Source organism: Aedes aegypti, chromosome 1 (assembly GCF_002204515.2).
Source record: "Aedes aegypti strain LVP_AGWG chromosome 1, AaegL5.0 Primary Assembly, whole genome shotgun sequence".
Classification (NCBI taxonomy): Eukaryota; Metazoa; Arthropoda; class Insecta; order Diptera; family Culicidae; genus Aedes; species Aedes aegypti.
This window is the reverse complement of record NC_035107.1, coordinates 206,833,848-206,855,616: the sequence shown is the minus strand read 5'-3', so window position 1 is coordinate 206,855,616 and position 21,769 is coordinate 206,833,848. Positions and strand designations below refer to the sequence as shown.

The 21,769-nt window shown below is 34.5% G+C and overlaps 1 protein-coding gene and 1 non-coding gene across 4 annotated transcripts in view; one reads left to right on the top strand and one right to left on the bottom strand.

Annotated features, from left to right (window-relative positions):
- LOC5572577 (rootletin) overlaps positions 1 to 21,769 on the bottom strand; it is a 159,910-nt gene that overhangs the window by 37,474 nt on the left and 100,667 nt on the right. For 2 of the 3 annotated variants that reach the window (XM_021857344.1, XM_021857342.1), the window contains 5 exons: positions 16,953 to 17,554; positions 16,717 to 16,883; positions 5,312 to 5,520; positions 4,559 to 5,254; positions 4,344 to 4,495 (listed from right to left, as the gene is read on the bottom strand). In XM_021857344.1, the coding sequence (XP_021713036.1) occupies positions 4,344 to 4,495; positions 4,559 to 5,254; positions 5,312 to 5,520; positions 16,717 to 16,883; positions 16,953 to 17,392 (1,664 nt within the window). In that variant the 5' untranslated portion in view covers positions 17,393 to 17,554. Of the gene's footprint in view, positions 1 to 4,343; positions 4,496 to 4,558; positions 5,255 to 5,311; positions 5,521 to 16,716; positions 16,884 to 16,952; positions 17,555 to 17,626; positions 17,729 to 21,769 lie in introns of those variants that run through there. The other variant, XM_021857343.1, reaches the window with a different exon arrangement.
- Positions 4,053 to 4,125, top strand: Trnar-ucg. Its single transcript has one exon. It is a non-coding gene; the product is annotated as a tRNA-Arg (tRNA).

Here is a 21,769-nt window from a genome sequence, read left to right as displayed (position 1 = left end):
TTAGATTTACTACAAACATTATTGTTTATATTTATTCGTCTTTTATAATGGACTTTTATAATTGTATCTAACATGTAAGAATATGTTTTGCATGAGCTCCGAAATTTCATGATACTACGGCGAACAGATTAATGTGAAAACCAATTTCTTCATACTTGCGGGAATTCTATACAAACTTTTTTGGGGGGACTTTTTTTTAACTATTGTGGTAGAACTGCAGAAGGTTAACGAGAAACTATCGGTGGTATTTTTTAAATACATTGCCAAAGATATCTTATGGTAAAATTCGTAATTTAAGGTTTTACCGAATTTATATCTTGGAGAAACTGTTTGTATTACTTTGTAATTTGTTGAGGAATTCCAGATGAACTTTCCAAAATCGGTAAATATACGTATAAAAATCCTGTAATTTTTCAAAACTTTTAGAATGTTTGTTTTAATGTTGCTTTTTAGAGTATGAAAATATGTTTTTATACGAAGTTTGTCAAGAAAGCGTCATGTAAAGAGAAGAGTAAGATCCTTACATTTTTCTTTATGAATGTCTTACGGTGAAGGTAAAACGAAGCCATACCTCAAATCTTCAAGAGCAGAAAACTAGAGAACCAGACGACGCTTTGAGATGAAAACTTGATTGATTGGTCACCACCAACTAATGACCAATCGATCAAGTGTTCAGCACGAACGGCTGTCTGGTTCTCTAGATTTTAGCTATTAAAGATTTGAGGTGTGGCTTCGATTCATCTTTACTTTAATAAATCCCTTTTCAGTTATTTTGCTAAATGTTGCTCAGCATATATTCCTTTACAGCTATGCTAATTTCGGAAGCAAAAGCATGATTGGAGTTTTCAAACAAATTTCCTTTGGAGATTCGAAGGCACGAGACATTTCGAAAAATCTTTTCGTAGATAATTCCTGTATAATCCGAGGATTTGAAGTCTAGTTCACAAAAAAAAAACAAGTAGAATTTGTGACGCAATTGGTGATGTATCTTGAAAATATTTCTTAAGTTCTTTCGATAAACTTCACGAAAGAATTTGTAATATATTAAAAAAAAAACTATATGAAAGAATTCCACAGAACCAATGAATTATTGGAGGAAATGCGAAGGAAAAGTTTGACCGTTTTGAAGGGTAAGTATTTTTTTTAGTTATATCAGGGAACATATTCTGGAATCAATTTGTGGATAAAAAGTAGACATAGGAAGAATGGTTGTCCTCCAGGAGGAATTCACGTTGAAAGTATGAACAAATGTCACTTATTTCCAAGAGATTTGTAGCAAAATGGTTCTGGATGGTTCTGGAGGGGGCCAGGGCCCTCCTGTTCCTACGCCAATGACAATACTTGCAAATATTTCAAGATATGAATCAAAGTTAAAGTCGGGCCAGATTTTGAAGGAATCTTAGTAACAATTTTCTATGAAATTCTGGACAGGGCTCTCATTTAACCCTAGCCAGGTTTCTTGGAAAATATAATATAGGATTATCATAGTTTCCGGAACATAATTTTCACAGAATGCAGGGTTTTTGAACCAATACCTACAGGTCGTATTTTGGAAGTCGTAAAAATTTCGATTATTATTTATATTCTGTCAAAAAAGTTTGAAAATATTCGGTCGAGAATTTTTTCTCGCTTTCAGGCTCTTTTTTACTAAATCCATGACAAACGGATTTGAAAGGTAAATTTGTGTAATGGAAATTTTTCTCCAGTGGAATATTTCTTAACCTTACAATTACAAAAGTTCGATAATATTCAAGATTTCGGCTCCTTAAAAACAAAACGGGGCTGATTTAAAAAAAATTCTGGACAAATTTTGGATTTATAGCGGCATTTTTTTCGATTTCCCCAAAATAAATTTAGGGTATCCGTTTTATTATGAAGGACATAAGCACGGTGTAGAAATTTAAATCGTATTTCAGTGTCCAAAACCTAAATATTGTAGTATTTTGCATTTTAAACTGTTAAAACTATCTTTTATCTGGAGTATAGTGAAATTAAAAAGTAAATTTTGGAATCAAACATACATTTTTATCATAAATCTGAAACTCTTCCTCTGTCCTATTATTGCGGTATACTAAAAAATCATAGGATTTATTACATTCAATGCCACACAATGTTATAGAATTTAAATTATGCTCCCTCCATGTTAATGGCTCTGTACGGTACTGATAGTTTGTGTGACTTTGGACATATCTATAAAGAAAACTTATTAATTACTTTATGTCAGGATTCGAAAACAAATCAACAGAAACGAATGATTTTCTGCCGGTTTCGTCTTCTCTTCCGTCGTAGCTGAACAAATTTAATGTAAATAGACAAGGTTCTTCCATCTGAGACCACTAATCGCTATATAAGAAATGAATGTTTTGGCTCAAATATATATTATCACACTATTGGTGCTTTTAAAAAATGTTGTTCACCAATCCAATGCAATTTTAAAAGATTGCTTCCTTGTATCTTAGTTTTTCAACGCATTTTTGGCATGTGTTCCGATTTTCAATAAGTTTACGTGATTTTTCGGTAAAATATTGTGTTTTTTTGCAATTTATTTGTAAATAAGAGCAACTACAGGTTAAAGATAAACAAAAATCTTTTGTTTGACTAAATAAATGTAATTGTGGTATCTGTAAATCACATTGAAAAAATTGATATTTCAAAAGTCATTTTAAATGTAATTGCTGGAAACATGAATTATACTATTAGGATACTATTTTATAACATAATTTTGTGTCATTTAATAGGCAAAAAGCTATTTTCATTGTCCTATTATTGCGGCATATTCTTTTCTCAAAAATATAGAACTTTTTTTTTCAAAATTTAATATTTATCATTAACTACATCCATGCTGAACTGATATACCCGCTGCATATAATTGTTTTGGTTCTAAACTTAAAAATTCACGCTTATGAAAACCCGTCCGTAGAGGTACTGGTAAAAAATATAGGCTTTTCTTTATGCATAATTTAAAACTGTTCTTCCAACGATCAAAATCGTTTAATGTTCAAAGCATTTATCTGGTACAGCTTGGTATAAGCTTTCATCATCATCAATAATATCCATAGAAAATAGAGTTTTCGATTAATAATGAGGGTTTAGTTCTTGTACCGCAATAATGGGCAAATCACCCTACTTTATATATTGGCTTCCATAAAATGCAAAATTTGGCCCGCCGCACATGTTTTCTTCTTTGCTATTTGGCCGTGGTGCTGGCTTGATTTAGAATAACTAAAATTGGAAAGTTTTACCCTCCCCCCGTAACGTTTTTATATGAAATTTGGCCATTCTACCCTATGTATAACTTTTTAGATGCTTGGATCTCCGTTTCTAATGCTTCAAATAATATGTTTTTTACTGCAGCTTTACATTTTATAGTTGCAAATTTCTCATTTTAACAAACAGAGCCAATCTTTCCACTTGAAATATTTTCTAAATCGAAACATTCGGAGAAATATGCTCTTCTGGAAAATAGGCTATCGTTGAGAAAAAATAGATTTTGTAAGATAATTGACAAGTATTTGAATGATAAGCTCATCCACTTCTCGTACGCTACGGTTCAACTTGGTGAGATTGATTATTCTCAAAATTAAGATTCTTGAAATATATATTTAAAAGTTTATGATTTGTAAGGGCCCATTCACAAATTTCATAACGCTGAAGGGGGCGGGTGGGTGCCCTCGAGATGTTACGGCTCATACAAAATTTATAAAATTTTCATACAAAAAGCGTTATGCGGGGGTGGGTAGGTGTCCAAAATGGCAATTGTTGGCGTTATGAAATTTGTGAATAAACCCTAATAACTTCAGCTGAAATGCTATGAGGGCTATGAGTCTTCTATGAAGTAAATTGTTTCCAACAGTCATGCGCATCAGTGATAAAGCTCACCTATCTAGTTTACCGACATTTGCACAAACACATACACGTTTTCCGACAGCCATTTATTTCACTCTGTCTGACGTCGGAAAGCTCCACGACGGAGAGAAAACAGAGTTCATTCATTTCTCTTTTGTGGAAACGCCCCTGGCTGAAAATATGCCTTAATCACCTCTCCGTCAACTGACCGTGTGGCCTAATGGAGAAGGCGTCGGACTTCGGATCCGAAGATTGCAGGTTCGAGTCCTGTCACGGTCGCTCGAAATCTTTTTTGTTTTTCTTAGTCCGCTATGTCAAAGGACACATTAATATCTATAGTACGTGGAGTTTTATGTATCTTATCATTTAAGCATATACTAAAATTGGAACGGACACGGACGAGCAACCTATGATTTGGCAGTGTGAAACATTTAAAAGTGGTATTTTAGTGACACTTTACACCGCAATGGTGCATTCATGTACTCCCATACACTTACCTTAAACTCATCTCCTGAATATCTTTGTCCTTTTGCACTCGCTGTAGCTCGCTTTCCAACATTTTCTTCTCTTCCTCCAGGGAATCGTACATTTTCTGCAATTTGCTGTTTACATTCTGCAACTTTTCATAGTCTGTATTCAAACTGTCCACCTGAAACGATCATCAAAAATTAGAACGACTCATTGATCGAAATTAACCGACATCTCAAATTACAATTGAGTTCAATTCGGCTTTTCCCCTTTCGACGCTGTGCTTGTCGCTTCGGAGGCCGTCTAGCGTCTTTTGCAGGCTATCCCGCTCCTTGTACAGCTCAGACAGTTGATGGTTGGCCGAGTCCAGTTTTTCGGTCAGCTCACCCACCTTCCCGGACAGAACATCGCGGGTGTGTTCACAGTTCTCGAATTGCTTGCGCGTGGCCGACAGGGCATCGGTATTGCTCTGCAGCTTGACCTGCAAGTCGTGAATGGCCAGCTGATACTTGTGCAAAGCAGCTTGTACCGCGGAAATGGTTCCCTCGGCAAATGCTTGCGACGTGCGAATGGCACCTCGTTTGGGGGAACGTGGCGGCGCTGGCATTCCACTAGACTGCGAAAGGTGCAGATGATGTGTGGATGTGGTTTCGGCTTCAGCAGTGGCCGTCGTTTCTGCATCCTGAACTACGGCGTGGGCAATGTCCCGCAAGGCACTCTGCAGGCGTTCGAGTTCATCATTGAGGCGCTGTGTTTGTCCGGCTTGGCTCTCCACTTGGACGTAACGTTCTTCCATCAGTTTGAGATCTTGAAGCATCTGCTGCAGCCGCTGATCACGTTGGGCAATTTCCAGCTTGGCGTTCTCATGTTGCATCCGCAGATCACTGAGTTGCGACTTCAGATCCATGTTTTCCCGCTCGATGTGCATCTGTTGGGCTTCCTGCAATGAAATCGATTAGTGTGCGTGCGAATTGGAGGTAAAAGTTTCGTTTCAAACTTCAATTTTGGAGGTCTGTTTCAGATTGACGGAAACCCCACTGCAGGCACCGACCACTTCGCGTCCGGTGCCCGTTAGCTCCAGCTGCATCCGCCCCATCTCCACCTTGGTGGTGGACACCATCTCCTTAAACATGCGTTTAACGTTGACCACTTCGCGCCACATTTTCAGTAGCCGCGTGTGCTCGTTGTTGTAGTAATCGTTGAAGGCCTGTAATAATCATAGAAGGTAATATTAATATACAGGGAAGATAATGTGTTCATATGAACTCTATAATATATATTCTTACAGGGAACGGGAGCACTGTTATCACATTAAGTTGATGGAAAGTTTTGAATTTGAAATACTTTAAAAATAATCATCATTACTGCTTAGGTTTTAAAGCAATACAATGCTTGATGAGTGGTATTTCTCATAAATTTATTTAAGTTTCTAATATTTCCAATTTTAAATCATCCAAATGTATTTGGCAATCATATTCAGCATTAAAATTTGTGTAGTGTTGTAAATACTAATTTTATAAAGTAATGTTGCATTTTGAATTTTAATAGGTGTACGAATATGGAATTGGGTCAATTTTAGACACAAATTCAAAACTTTCTAATATACAGACGAAAGTAAATAAAACAGTTCATGATCATCAAATGACACCCACGATCTTCATCTTTGCCATTTGATAGTGTTTTACAGTGGCCCAATTTCATATTCGTACAGGATACTGTTTCCACATCAAGTAAGTAAAAAACTATTAAATGAAGTATTGAGCTACAAATACTTTATCCACATTGAAGGTAACAGGTGTCATCTATTGTTTGCCAATCACAAAATGTTTCCATTTACATTCATCTTTGGATTAATAGAAAAGTATTGTATTGATGTCTAAAATTCACCCAATTCCATATTCGTACACCTACCAAAATTCATACGCACTACGTTCAAAACTAAATTTAGAAGCTCTATTTGATTACTGAACTGCTTTATTATGATGTTCAGATGTAGTGAAATACATTTGGACAATTTATTAGTGGACATATATGAAATTTAGGTAAAGTTATGAGAAATGTTAGTTTTTCAATGATTTTTCCTATTTAATCCTATAATTCGAACAATAACGTTTATTTTTGTCATTGTATCCAATCTATAGATTATACTCGTAAGCTATGATAGAAATTTAGTTGAAATATGTATAGTTTACAGAAATCATAAACAGTTTTATCCCTTTTGAGTTCAGAAAATTGTTGTGCCATAAGTTCAAAACTCTTCAAAAATGATATTTTTAATCAATGTAAACCAAATTTTCATTCTAAACAACAGGTAAATGTTAATTTTGAATTTGTCTGTAAAAATAATTTGAACTACGAACTTCGTTTTACAATAAAGTACCCTAAACTACGCTGTACATACCTCCACATAATTGATGTCATCGTAATATTCAATTATCTTTGAAATAATATTCAAATTATATTCAAAATAGCACCCTATTTTGCAATTTATTGATTTTATAAGAAAAATACAAAATAACTTGAATGAGCAGAGAGCATTGATATACTATTTAATAGAATATATCCTGTTGTTTTCTTCATCTTACAAAACGTTTGTGTTGCGGTTATGGCAATAATATTTATTCTTTAAATCTCTATAATCATGTTTGGTAGTAAAATGTAAATTAAAAATGATAATTACGCAATGTTTTGATAGGAACATTAACTATGGATTATGTATATACATTTAAGTGCCAAACATAAAGAAATTGACTAAAATTTTTGGTTTTGGATTTGTTATAAATGTTATACTACCTAAGATTCAAAAGTATAAGTTGTCGATATCCTGTCCTAGCTACTCTAAAACTGATTATAATTTTTTGAAACTTGTGCAATATTCGCAGTTATCATTCTTAAGGAAGTGATGTTGAAAAAAATGCAATTTATTGTTCGACTTACCGAATATTTTAGCAAAAAACATGGGAAAACTGGTATTTTTCTTAAATTTACTTAAGTTTCAAATATGTCCGCTTTTAAATTTTCCAAATGTATTCTACTGCATCTGAACAAGACAATGAAGAGCTTAAGTAATCATCTAGTCCATTAAAAATTAGTTTTGAATACTGTATATTTCTTTTTTGTTAGGTGTACGAATATGGAATTGGGTCAATTATAGACCCAATCTCAATAATTTTCCATTATTCCAAAGATTTAAGCAAATGAATATAGTTTGTCATTGCCAAACAATAGATGACACCTATAACCTTCATTATTGATAAAGTATATCGAAGACCATGCACCACTTAATAGATGTATACCAACTTGATATGAAAACAGTGCCCCGTACGAAAATGAGATTGAGGCACTGTATCAGCTTGGTGACATTAAGTCTTTGAAGTTTCATTGCATGTTTTAAGAGGTTGAATCAGGATCAGACCAATTCTGCCGGCTGTTATTCGTAACAAGGTAGATTGGTGGGGAAACCAGCATCAGCAATAGGCCAGGAGAAGTGGATGAACTTGTCATTCATTTTTCTGTCAAATCTCATACAAAATCTACTTTTTCTCTGACAGAAATTCACTCTAGGTGAACCACTTCCCCTGGCCTATGGAATACTGAGCAGACCCGCTCATCACGCCCTGATGTTGAACCTAAAGCATTACAGTTCACTCGGAAGGTAGTCATTATCGGAGAGCATGTCGTAACAGCGATGGTTGAACATGTTTTGAATGAACACATCAATGCACGGAATGAAACTCAAACATTCCTACTACCTCGTTCATTGATGTTGTTGTGATATAATTTAGGTAATCATAAATGAATAAAATCGAATGAAAATTTGAGGAAAGTAAAGGGCCGATTTCTTCACCATGACTTAAGCCGTAAACCACGCTTACCCATATAATTAAACTCTCGCATAATCTGAGATAACGCCCTAAAAGCCATTGGTAACCACGTGTGTAGCTCGTTGTTTCAGAGCAAATGAATGTATAAACATCTACACTAATACCACTGGCAGGTAGAGTATGATCCTTTCTTCACCATAGAGATGTTAAATAGGCCAGGGGAAGTGGTTCACCTAGAGTGAATTTATGTCAAAGAAAAAGTAGATTTTGTATGAGATTTGACAGAAAAATGAATGACAAGTTCATCCACTTCTCCTGGCCTATAACGTATATATCCATTTGAATGCACAGAAACTAAGAGCTACACACATGTTTACCAATGGCTTTTAGGGCGAGATCATAAGTTATGCGAGAACTATAGGTTTCAGGCCTAAGCGGTGGTGAAGAAATCGGCCCTGCTAAGTATCGTATTCAAAAGAATATAAGACTGAACCTCATACTCGGTAAGTAGGCCTTGATCAGGCTAAACGGTTTTTTTTTCGCTTGTCATTTTTTTTTCATTTTTCAGATTTTCTGAGGATTCCAATTTAGGACTTAATTATTTGTTGCGCTGTTTGCAGTTTCAAGTTACTTCAAAAGCTGGTGTTCAAGTATCCAAATTCAAGATTCTGATATTTCGATTTGCGTATTGATGTTCTCTTCCTTTGAAAATCGCTAAATTTCTTGGGGATTCAAGACATTGTTATCGTTGCGCTGTTTGCATTTTCAATTTAAATAACCAGAGCCCACAAGACCAAACTAAACTAGGGTAAAACCAAACAATTCTACCAGTTCAAAACACCCCAAGCTGAAGGACCCCTGGGTCAAACCTCTTGATTTGTAAAACTAATACCAATGTAAATACCAAATGAAAATAAAAATGAATTTAATGCAAAAATAATATAAATGCATTTTCAATTTAATTCAAGAGTTCATATTCAAGTATCCAAATTCAAGAATCTGAGGTTTTGATTCGCGGAATTGGAGTTCTCTTATTTTGGAAATCACTAAGTATAATTTAATTTTATTTTTTGTTATTTTTTCCTTTATTCTTTTCTTTTTTGTTTTGGAGATTTTTTGAATTCTTATAATGGCAACTGACGGAGGTGAAGGAAAGCTCATGCATTGTGAGCGTTGTCTACTTTTTGGTCACACTGCCAATTTTTGCTCAAATAAATTAAAATGTTCCAAATGTGGAGATTTGCACTCATCATCAGATTGTAAGAAAAATTCTGGTGTTTGTATTTACTGTACAAAAAAACATAATACCTTGCAACAATGTCCTATACATATTGAGAATCGAAAGAAATTAAATAAAAAAATAAAAATAAAAATCTTTTATCATATGCAGATGAAATTACATTATGAAATCTTCTCTAACACCTTTGAAATTTCGCCAGATAACGATGATGATAATTTTGGAAAACAACAGAATTTCACTTACAATCCTCCCACTAAACGAAAACGAACACATATTAACTCATACTCATACTGCTTCCTCAATTAATAATGATGAAAAAATTAAACATAATGAAAATTCAAATGAGAATGAGAAATCTGATAGTTCAATTTTGAAAACTTTAGAAAAATTAATAGATTTTTTAGATCTTTCCGATTTTTGGAAGAAAATAATTAAGATAATTTTGCGAGATCGTAGTGTGCCGCGCGCGAATGCGGATGTCAAAAATTGTGTGTCCCGCATTTTTTTTTTCCGCTGCCAAAAAGCGTTTTAATGAATTTCGGCTGATGGCGGCAAGGATTTCCGCTGTATCTTGTGTTTCATTGAAACTGTGTTCTCCGACGGTTAAAGTTTACTTCGCGTCCGTTATAGTATATAGGAAGAAATTGTTAAACTTTAACTGTTGATAGTTAAGTGCAACCGTGAAAGTGTATGGATTAGCGGAACATTCTGCAACTGCCCCATTAGAACGGAATCAGAAGATATTAGCTGAACAGCTGAAGGGAATTCCAATGTAAAATGCTGAAATTGGTGAGTTTGTTCCAGTTGGAAAGCTTAATTGTTATCCAATTATATTTTTTTTAATGTGATCCAATGACCATCAAGAATCTGGCTGGAAAACAAACACATCTCAGTTATAACCATTCTATGTTTTGTTACATTCAAAGTTTTGTTAGTCTCAAAGTTTAAATTAGATGCCTCGCGATTTGCCGGAGCTTTATTTTGTTCTTTTTTTTTATTCCGATGACCCTAGAGGGATCGGTTCTGCTTAAAAATTGCAGAGCAGAAAATTACTCCCCTACTTTTTGTTTCAAGCACTACATTAACATATCTCTTCTTTTGTTTAGTTACACGTTAATCGTACCCACGCGACATTTTATTTATTGTTATTTTTTTTTTTTTGTTCCGATGACCCTGGAGGGATCGGATCTGCTTTTAATGATTACTGAGCAGATACCTAACCAGAGCTTACACTACTTTCACAAAAACGGTTGATAGTACTATTCGATGCAAAATAATCTATACGGTAAATAAAACACATGTTTTCTTTTTTGAATGCCGGCATTCAAAAGATTAAAACTTAAAAATAAATAAACAACAAATGCCCTCGGTCTATCGCCAGCTTTTCAGGCGAATCCTGACAATATACCTATCCCAACCTCCACCTCCGTAGCACTTATGAGGGCGTCGCTGAGTCGGTGGCCTCTCATTAAGTAAGTGCTACATCAACATTTCCTTCCCCTATCCCAAGTTACGGTAAAGATGGGCGTGGCCGGGAATAGCGATGTTAATGCTATTGGTAGTCTTCTTCATGATTGGATCAAGGTTCACTCCCCAGCCTTGTTCCTAAAAGCAATCTGGATTAGATTATCAAAAATAAACATTAATGTTGCTAGTATCCAATCTACGAAGTATACCGTAACTACGCTAACGCTAACGCTAACGCTAAAATAATTAAGATAATTTTGCCTTTTTTTTTACTTTTATTTTGGATAAATTGAATGCTTTCGGACCTCTCATTGCATCTCTATTTTCTGCGTAATGGCTTTAATCAATCCTAATACTTTGAATATATTACAGTGGAATTGTAGGAGTATTATCAACAAAATTGACAGACTCAAAATATTATTATTGAATTTGAATATAGACATATTTTGTTTAAATGAAACATGGTTGGAACAAACTTTTTTTTTCGTATACCACAGTTCAAAATTATTCGAAAAGATAGAACAGTTTCGTACGGAGGAGCTTTAATTGGCATTCGTGATAATATCGAATTTAAATATTTGGATTTTTCAGTGCACTAACAAATTGAATATATAGCTGTTTCGATAACCAAAGATAATTTTACTTTTTCTATTGTTTGTTTTTACATCCCTTTAAATCTGATTCCTGCCCCTTTCTATATTTTGGGAGATTTTAATGCTCATAATATAGCATGGGGAAGTAAAAAATCTGATGGTAGAGGGACATTATTAATGGATTTGATTGATGAGTTGAACTTAAATATTTTAAATGATGGTTCGTTTACTAGGATTGCAAGTCCACCTAGCCATCCTTCATGTATTGATTTATCCCTTTGTTCGAATAGTTTATCCATGATGTCTACTTGGAAAACTATTGATGATCCAAATAATAGTGATCATTTACCTATTTTGATTCAATTCCAAAATGCAAGTTATGATAAATTAAAACAAACAAATTTTGTGTTCGATTTATGCAAGTATGTTAATTGGTCTAAATTTGCCGATTCAATTTCGACATCAATAATAAGTAGTAATGTTCCAGCTTCTGTAATTGAAAAATATAATCGTTTTTTTTCAAAATTGCTAGTCCAATGCTTACACAAATCTCAAAAAAAGAAGATTGTGTCAGGAAATTAAAAACAAAATCACCCCCCCCATTTTTTTTTTTTTGTAAATTTTTTTTTTGAAGGTCTTGACTAAGAGACTTCTTAATCAACATTATGGTCTGTGGCAAGAAATTTGAGAAATCATGATTCTTCAAGTCCAGTTGTACTAGAATACTCAGAAGGTTGGATTGAAAAATTTGCATCTAAAATATGTCCGGATTTCATTTCTACATTCATCAATTTTAAAAACCAATCTTTTAATTATTTTCCTGATCTTTGTATTCCATTTTCATTAGAGGAAATGCTTTTGGCTTTATCATTAACTAAAAATACAGCCCCTGGTATTGACAATATTAAATTTATAGTTCTCAAAAAATTACCAGATGAGTGTAAAGAATACTTACTTTCGATATACAATTCTTTTCTTTCTCAAAACATTATTCCTTTTGAATGGCGTTTTGTAAAAGTAATAAGCATTCTAAAATCTGGCAAAGATCCACCATTAGCTGATAGTCGAAGACCTATCAGTTTATTATCATGTTTACGTAAACTTATGGAACGTATGATTTTGAATCGCTTGGATTTGTGGGCGGAAAAAAATAACATTTTTTCATCTTCTCAATTTGGATTCAGGAAAGGTCGGGGTACTCGTGATTGTACCGCTCTTTTATCTTCTCAGATACAACTTTCATTCAACAGAAAACAAGATGTAGTTTCTACTTTTCTTGATGTTTCTGGTGCATATGATTCTGTCTTGATTGATTTACTTTTCAAAAAAATGAATCATTTGAAAATTCCAAATTTGATTTCAAATTTCATGTACAATTTGTTTTCTTTGAAAGTTATGCATTTTTTTTCATAATGGTTTATCTAAAATTATCCGTTATAATTGTTTTGGTTTACCTCAAGGATCTTGGTTAAGTCCATTCTTATATAATTTATTCACTTCAGATATGGTGAATGTTATTCCTAATGGATGTTATTTGATACAATTTGCTGATGACAATGTATTGTCTATTAGTGGTAAAAATAGAGAAATTATTGGTCATTTTATGCAATCTGCGTTAAACAATATTGACAATTTGATAATGGTTTTACATTTTCGGTACCAAAAACAAAATATATTAATTTTTCACGAAAACGTTCAACAATCAATATTGCATTATATTTAAATGGGCATGAAATTGAACAAGTTTTTGATTATAAATATCTTGGTATATGGTTCGATTCGAAATTAAATTGGAAAAGTCAAATTTTATATATTCAAAAAGTTTGTTCTAAAAGAATAAATTTCCTTCGTATGATTACTGGTCCTTCTGATTTGATAATTCTTTATGAAACAACTATTCGTTCAGTCATGGAATATGGATGTTTTACTTTTGGAAATGCAGTTAAAACTCATTTTTCAAAACAATTTCGATGTATAAGGATTTGTTTAAAACTCTTGAATTCAACTCATACTCAATCAATTGAAGTATTAGCTGGTATTGAACCTCTTAAGATTCGTTTTCAAAAATTAAATTGAAAATTTATCTTGCAATGTTTTTCATATAAACATCAAATCATTGATGTTTTAAAATCTTTAAATGAAATTAATCCTACAAGTAAAATATTAAATTCCTTTATCTATTGTTCAAATGAAAATTTAATGTCAATTTCTTCCCCTGGTTTCCAAAATTATAGTATTGATGTTCATACTTTTCGACCCCTTATTGATTTCTCTTTATATGAAGAATTGAAACAAATTCCAAAAATTGAACATCCTAATTATGCGAATATATTATTTTAACAAAAATTTGATGGTATTAGTCATGATCAATTCTATTTCACTGATGGGTCTTTAATTCAAAATGTTGCTGGCTTTGGAGTTTTCAATAATCATTTGGCTCATTTTTTTAAATTACAAAATTCTTGTTCTATATTCATAGTTGAGGTAACCGCATTATATTTTGCATGTAACTTGATTAGACCTTTTACTCCGAACATATATATAATATGTTCTGATAGTTTGAGTTCTCTTCATGCGTTGAACTCTATAAACTTTAATTCAAAAACTCATCACATTCTTTTGGAGCTTAAAAATCTTTTATACGATTTATATACTAAAGGATTTTTAATTAATTTTTTGTGGGTTCCTGCTCATTGTAATATTTATGGCAATGAACAAGCTGATTCTATGGCTAAATTAGCTGTTGCACGTGGAATTACTTATAATTGAGAATTGTTTGCTTCAGAACATCAATCAAAACTTAATAAATATTGCATGGATAATTGGCAACAATTTTGGAATTCAAGCGATAAAGGACGTTGGTGTCATTCTTTTTTCCGTTTGTTGATAAATTCCCATGGTTTAAAAATATATCAGAAAATAGAAATTTTATTTGCACTTTTTCACGAATAATATCGAACCATTACATATGCAACAGTTATTTATATCGCATAGATATGAAGGATTCAAATTTATGTGATTGTGGTGAATTTTATGAAGATATTGATCATATTGTTTTGGTATGCACCAAATTTACGGTACCAAGAAGTAAATTCATTAGTAGTTTGGAAACTTTATATCAAACTCCTCCTACATCTGTCCGTGATATCCTTGGAAGTAAATTTTATCCTTGTTTGAAATTATTATATAATTATTTAAATGAGATATCATATCGTGTTTGATTTTTACTGCCGTAATTTTCTTTGTTTTTCTTTTAAGGATTGAAATTTGAGCCATTTACCAAGACGGACTCCCCTTTCCCTTTTTCTGATCCAACGTTTCGAAAGATCAAGATCCTGGCTCTGTTATGGTTCAAGCCGAATGCGCCTTTAGTTCATAAGATCATATTTGTTATAACGTTTTAGAAAAACTGAAGAGGTTTTGTGCCTTTTTGAGAAAGATCTCTTCAAGTGATCACTCAAAGGGGTTTTTCCCTCTTCCAAATTTTAGTGAAAATAAATAAATAAATAAATAAATAACACTGAAACGATTCTTTGCTCATCATGTTCGTATGTATTTTAATCTTAGCTTGTACTCTGTCAAAAATGTGTTATTTTCGTTTTGGCGATCTGTTTACTTATGCAGCCCCGAACACAATGTAAACGGCATCACGGTGCAACGGGAAAACGGAAAGCCAATCTTGATTTACGCTTTACTTATCAAGTCCATGTTGAATCTGATTCAGTCGACATTGATCCCTGAATCTCGTCATAATTGTTTCTAAAGCAAGATTATTCGCTCCCAAAACGACAATTTGTCCGCTGGGCTGTGCTGTTGTCGTTATGATTATGGTTTCCGAAAGCAATGTCAAACCCATTCATGATTTCAAAACATTCGGAAAAATATATTTATTTTCACCGCTTAAGTGAAGTAATGTATGAAATTGAATGAGATCCAATGGTAAAAAACTTGTTTCTCTATCCAATGGTATTTTTAGAGGCAACAGAGAATGCTCCGAAACGTGTTTTATTCAAGCGCAAAAATCGCGCAGGTGAAAGTTCCAATGAAACTATAACTTCACATATAAATAACACGGCACCGCTCAGACGTCAAATAGTGAACTCGTGTTCATCAAACTTTTTTTTTCAAATGCCAAGTGTGTTCAAGTTGCTGTGTAGGGTAGGGCGATTCAAAATTTAAAAATGTTTGAAAATACAATCTCCCATATCTTCCTTATCATTCATATGCTAAACCTTTAATTAAATCACACTTTAGATATATAAATAAGTGAAATAATAAACTTTCTTGATGGCAGTCACACTAGTAAGTAGTATTTTATAACTTGAAACAAGCGACCGAAACTCACACAGAGCTCCTGCATTATTCAATTGCACTGCACTATCCACTATAGTTGGTGTTTATTTCGTTTTTCATTTTTCAACCCATCTGATACTTTTCTTATTTCAAGTGTCTGGCCCTTATTCTATAACACGCTTGATTTTCGTGCTAGCTTCATTTACTGAATCCCATTATTGTTAGATGCAGATCTGAAATGCACTTTCCACATTTTTTAACACCGCACAGATCCAATAAAAACCGTATGCAACGAATTTTCCAGACTCAACCAAAAAGTAGCAAAAGCTTACTTCAATGAAACGTCAAAAAATGTAATTTAATCACATATCTTGATTTAATTGGTATCTTGAAAATCGCAGGGTGTTCGGTAAGCAGAAAAAAAAACAGGAACAAACTTGAAATATGGAAAATAAATCAGGACCCCTTAATAAAATCTCAAAATCAGGACATATCCTGCTCCTGCATCCGTCCTGAGATGGTAACCCTGCTGTCAAATATGACAGCATGATCATTTACGATATCAATTTGCCTGAACAGAGATTTATTTTATTTTCAACAATATTTTCATTTAAAAACAAAGATGTTATTATTTACTTTATTTTTTGTTGTTTATATTAAACAATAATTCAAACAATTCTTAGATGATTCAAGATTGAATGACGATCAATCTCAAACCATTTGTGGATTGTTCTCGTGATAAATTAATGTTCCAATTAGATTGAATGAAAAAAAAAAACATTGATATTTGCGTAAAGAATCCGATCCCTTTTAGGACGCATTCATGCTAGTACGAAAATCAGAATAAGGAAACATTTTTAAGGAGGAATTAATTTGACTTGAGGAATCAAAACTAATACCTAAAAATATTGATAAATAATAACAACAAGAATTATCCTTGTTTCAAAAAGAACAGTTTGCTGTTCGTGTAACTGTTATTAAGTACCCTGCTCCTCCTCCTTCCACTCGTCCTCCTTGTTCAGTAGTTCCTTGTTCAAGCTTTCCCAATCGGCGGTAAGCTTCTGGAGATCATTGGTTAGTGCTTCGTTGGTTCGATGTGATTCCTCCAACTGCTGCCGCAGGCAGGAGTTTTCGACCAGTAGTTTTTCGCATCTGTGGGGACAAATATCATAAGTGATAACGACACATGGTTGGCGTTAGTCGAATAATTCCGAGGCATACCTTCGTCGTTCCTCGTCAAGTTGATGGCGGACTTCATCGTGACTTCCATCGGCATACTTGCGACACGGAGACTGTGACCGAGAGCGGGATCGTGATCGTTCCCGTGCCACCGGACACGGCGGCAAACTCATCGGAGCGCCCACCGAGCTGCAAATTGGTCCTGCAGAGGGTGCAGCGTGATGTCGCCCTGGTGAGTGATCCCGGACATTGTAACTCGGGCAAGTGCTTGAAGTGGGAGTTTGCTCCAGCTCGCTGCAGCGTTGCTTGTACTGTAGGACCTTGGCCTGCAGTCTGCTGACCAGAGCGGCTTGATTGTTCTGAGCTTGCTTGTACGTTTCCAGCCGGCGCCGATAGGTGCTTGCTTCCTCTTGTAGACGTTGACGCAGCTCGTTATTTTGCCGCATGAGGGTGCTGGTATCCGTCGGGGATGGGCTCGACATCCTGCCTGTTCCACCGGCACTCGAGGACGGTTCCAAACGGGACTTGTTGAATGGGCGCGAAAATGGCTTCTTGCGGTCCCCAGAATTTCCACCTCCCGCACCACCACCACCTTCACCAAGATGGCGCGAGGATATACTAGGTGCGCATTCCTTACCGCTCAACTGAAAATAGACAATGAGAAACATTTTTAATTAAGGAATCTTGTACCTACATATAACCCATATAAAACTAACTTTAAACGAAACAGCCTTCTTCATCACTATCAGCAGAACTAGTAGCAGAGCAAGAATGCCAAACACATCCTCAACCCTCAATTCCATTCACCAGAGCGTGGGTGACGACTGACGGGACTGACCACAGCAAGTAGACATTGAGTCCCGAGCGTCCACCGCATTGGTGTGGTTTGGTTACCCGGCGAGCCGTACAAAACCCAAACAAATCTAGCGTGATTTCATTCATGCCAAGTGAGGTGGTCAAAAATCGATCGAATGCCCTCTCCTCGATAGCACAATGCGCCAAAGCCAAGGGAACGTCCATGAAATCAGCCACGCCAGATTTAAATATTTTCGATGTCCTAACCTTTCCTCTTTAGCACACTTGTTGTATGAACACTTCGAAAATATCATATCGATTGTCACGCCTTTATGAACCTCCCCCTCTCCTAAGAGTGCGAAGTAATTTATGGACGACCCCAAAGTTACGGCGATAATTATCATCAGCGGACAAACAGCAGGGGTTGAAATGCTGGTAAAACACGATTTCAATGACGTCACCATCGCGGTGATAGCTGAGCCCTTTAAATATTACCCCAGTTTTCACCCCTGCCCTGTCCATCACGCATATGGACGGGAATAGGCGCTGACCACAACACGATATAAATCAAACGGAGCATTTTTGGTCACAGTTCGCTGATTTCCATCGCCACTATGCACTACAGTCAACTCTCCCTTACTCGATATTTCCCCTAACTCGGTGTAATGCGCGGTTCCTTCAATCATACTTTGATCCCTCTGTAAGTCGATACCTCTCTAACTTGATGCTATCTGTTAACTCGATGCTATCTGTTACAGTTTCCCATTCAAGTTAATCTCGATAACTCGATATTTTTTCTTAAAAATTCAAAGCGTTCTCAAAATATTTATAAATTTCGCAGATTTCAATATTATAAACGTTCCAAAAGCAAAATGAAGGTTTACAATTCATTACAGATAATGTATAAACTGCTTTAGCTCATATAAAAAATCTGATTAGCAAACAGTAACCAAGGAAAAATCACAATTGTAATATTAGGAGCTTTTCGACATACCAATTTTTTGTAGATACATTTTATAAACATTTAAGCCCATTTTAATTATCGTTCCATACTGAAGAATCAATGAACAAAACATTCTGTAATCAACCGCTGAGAATATGTGCACTAGAGTGATGCAAATTTTGAAATTTTGGCTCCTTATGCTTAAAAGATTTTTGTAATGCTAAATAGCATCCTCCCAAAGTTTGAAGTGATTCGGAAAAAAATTGCACGCCATTTGAAGTTTATATGGAGATTACTAATATTAGTAAGGAAAACGTTGACGTTGTGTTCAGCGCTCTATCACTTCGTCATTATATTTTAAGGAAAGTTGAACAAACATCTTTGCCGAGGACCACATTTTGATTTGACGTCAGGATAAATGGTTATCCATCATCATAAAATGGGTTTGCATTTAGCAAGCTTCACCAACTGTTCGGTAGGCAACAGTTGTGCTCCTGGACCACCCATAGATATAGAAGTTCTACCATAGACTCTACCATTAGAAGTTCTACCACCCATAGAAGTTCTATAATACTGATGCAGGTAGAACCAGAGGTTCTGCAACGCATACACAAAAGAAGGGTGGATTCATTTAAATTAAAGAAATCATCAGAAAATGCACTTACTTTTAGTAACATGCCTCCCTGTGATTTTGATATTTTAACTGAACAATTGAATCAAATCTTCAGTTCAGTATCATAAGGGCGTATCTGCAGCTTTGGCGGGAAATGAGATTTCGTAATATTTGAATTCTATAGGCCCGAAACAAAATTTCTAATTTTAGCGTTACGTAATAAATGGATGCTGCCTTAAACATGATGGAGGTATCGTCTCTGTGATTCCACTATGATATGGAACAACATATGTACGTAAGAAATTGCAAACCTTTCTCCCCTTATTAATTTTATTAACTAGGTAGTTTTTTCACATTACTCTGAGGATAAGAGACACAATTATCGAATAATAAAACCACAAAAAAATGTGGAACGCTTCACGATTTTGCGTGTCATCCTTGCGCAGGGGCCATGCTAATCTTCTCTGTATCGTTCCAATTTTAGTATATGTCCAGCCGAAGCTAGGACAACCGATGAGCAACGCATTGGGTATATATAATACTTTTCCGTAAATATGATTCTAGCGATGCACAGACTGCGTAACTGTACAGTGTACACAGCAAGCAGTGACGGACGAGTGACCCATTCAGCACACAACGCAATCAGCATTTTGTAAATGTGTGCGAGCAGATAGGGCTTTTCGATGAATGCTGCCTGAACGGGTAGAGCGTGAATTCACCACCAGAGCAAACTTTTAACACACGCTTAAAAAAAAGAACACATTGAAGGAACGGATGTTTAATTATATGTACATTGTACAATTTTTAAATATCCTTAAAATCGGCCATGAGCCAATTTCTTCCGCTTTTTCTCATGGCGTTCAAATATAAATATACCTCAGCAACCAAATATGCCCGCGAGATATTTGCGTGCACTAGGGTTACCAGACTCTTACTCCTTTTTTCATGGAACATTAATATTATTTGTAGTATATTTACTATGGAAAACCCGAAAGTCTAAACTGGACCTGTTATTGACTTGGCTATCATGTTATTTCATAAGCAAACTGTTGTTATCAATTTCTGTTAATAGAATTATTAGTTCAATAAAAGTAGTCAAGTCAATGACAAGCTTAGAAATCAATAATCCATTCGCTAAGAAAGAGCGAGAAAATGTACAGAAAGTAATTTTTGGATATAAAATGGGTTACTTGCGAAACAACTAAAAAATTTTCAGACGAGAAAAAAGCAGTGTGTTTGGTGAATGACTATATTTAGCAATGGTTTACCTATCAATTGAGTTTATCAATTCAGTAAAAATTACCATTTTTTTTTTCAAAAATTCTTAAGAAATTTCTTGAAAAAATTCTTGTAGAAATTACCAAATGAATTTTGGAAAGTACAGTTTGGGAAATCATGGAGAATTTACTAGATAACTCTTTTAAAGAATCCAAGGATTCTCCTTGACGTAATTTTTGAATGAAAAATTAACGGAAGTCGAAGCAGTATCTTTGGTGGTATTCCAGGAGTATACTATAGTCGATGAAGGAGTTTCAGCAGTTCCAATGTACAGTGGCCCAATTTCATATTCGTACAGGATACTGTTTCTACATCAAGTTAGTAAAAAACTATCAAATGAAGTATTGAGCTACAAATACTTTATCCACATTGAAGGTAACAGGTGTCATCTATTGTTTGCCAATCACGAAATGTTTCCATTTACATTCATCTTTGGATTAATAGAAAAGTATTGATTTGATGTCTAAAATTCACTCAATTCCACCTACCAAAACTCATACGCACAACGTTCATAACTAAATTTAGAAGCTCTATTTGATTACTGAAATGCTTAATTATGATGTTCAGATAAAGTGAAATACATTTGGGCAATTTATTAGTGGACATATATGAAATTTAGGTAAAGTTATGAGAAATGCCAGTTTTCCAATGCTTTTGCTATTAAATCCTATGATTCGAACAATAACGTTTATTTTTGTCATTGGATCCAATCTATAGATTATACTCTTAAGCTCTGATAGAAATTTAGTTGAAATATATATAGTTTACAGAAATCATAAACAGTTTTTATACCTTTTGAGTTCAGAAAATTGTTGTGCCATAAGTTCAAAACTCTTCTAAAATGATATTTTTAATCAATGTAAACCAAATTTTCATTCTAAACAACAGGTAAATGTTAATTTTGAATTTGTCTATAAAAATAATTTTAACTACGAACTTCGTTTTACAATAAAGTACCCTAAACTACCTCCACATAATTGATGTCATCGTAATATTAAATTATCTTTGAAATAATATTCAAATCTCGCATAATTTGTGATCTCGCCCTAAAAGCCATTGGTAACCGAGTGTGTAGCTTGTTGTTACCGAGCAAACGAATGGAATTACACGTTACTCAAAAATGCTACGATGAAGAGACGATACTCCTATATCTCCCAGTGGTGTTAGTTTTCATCCTGATCCATTCATTTGCTTAGAAACAAGGAGCTACACACTCGGTTACCAATGGCT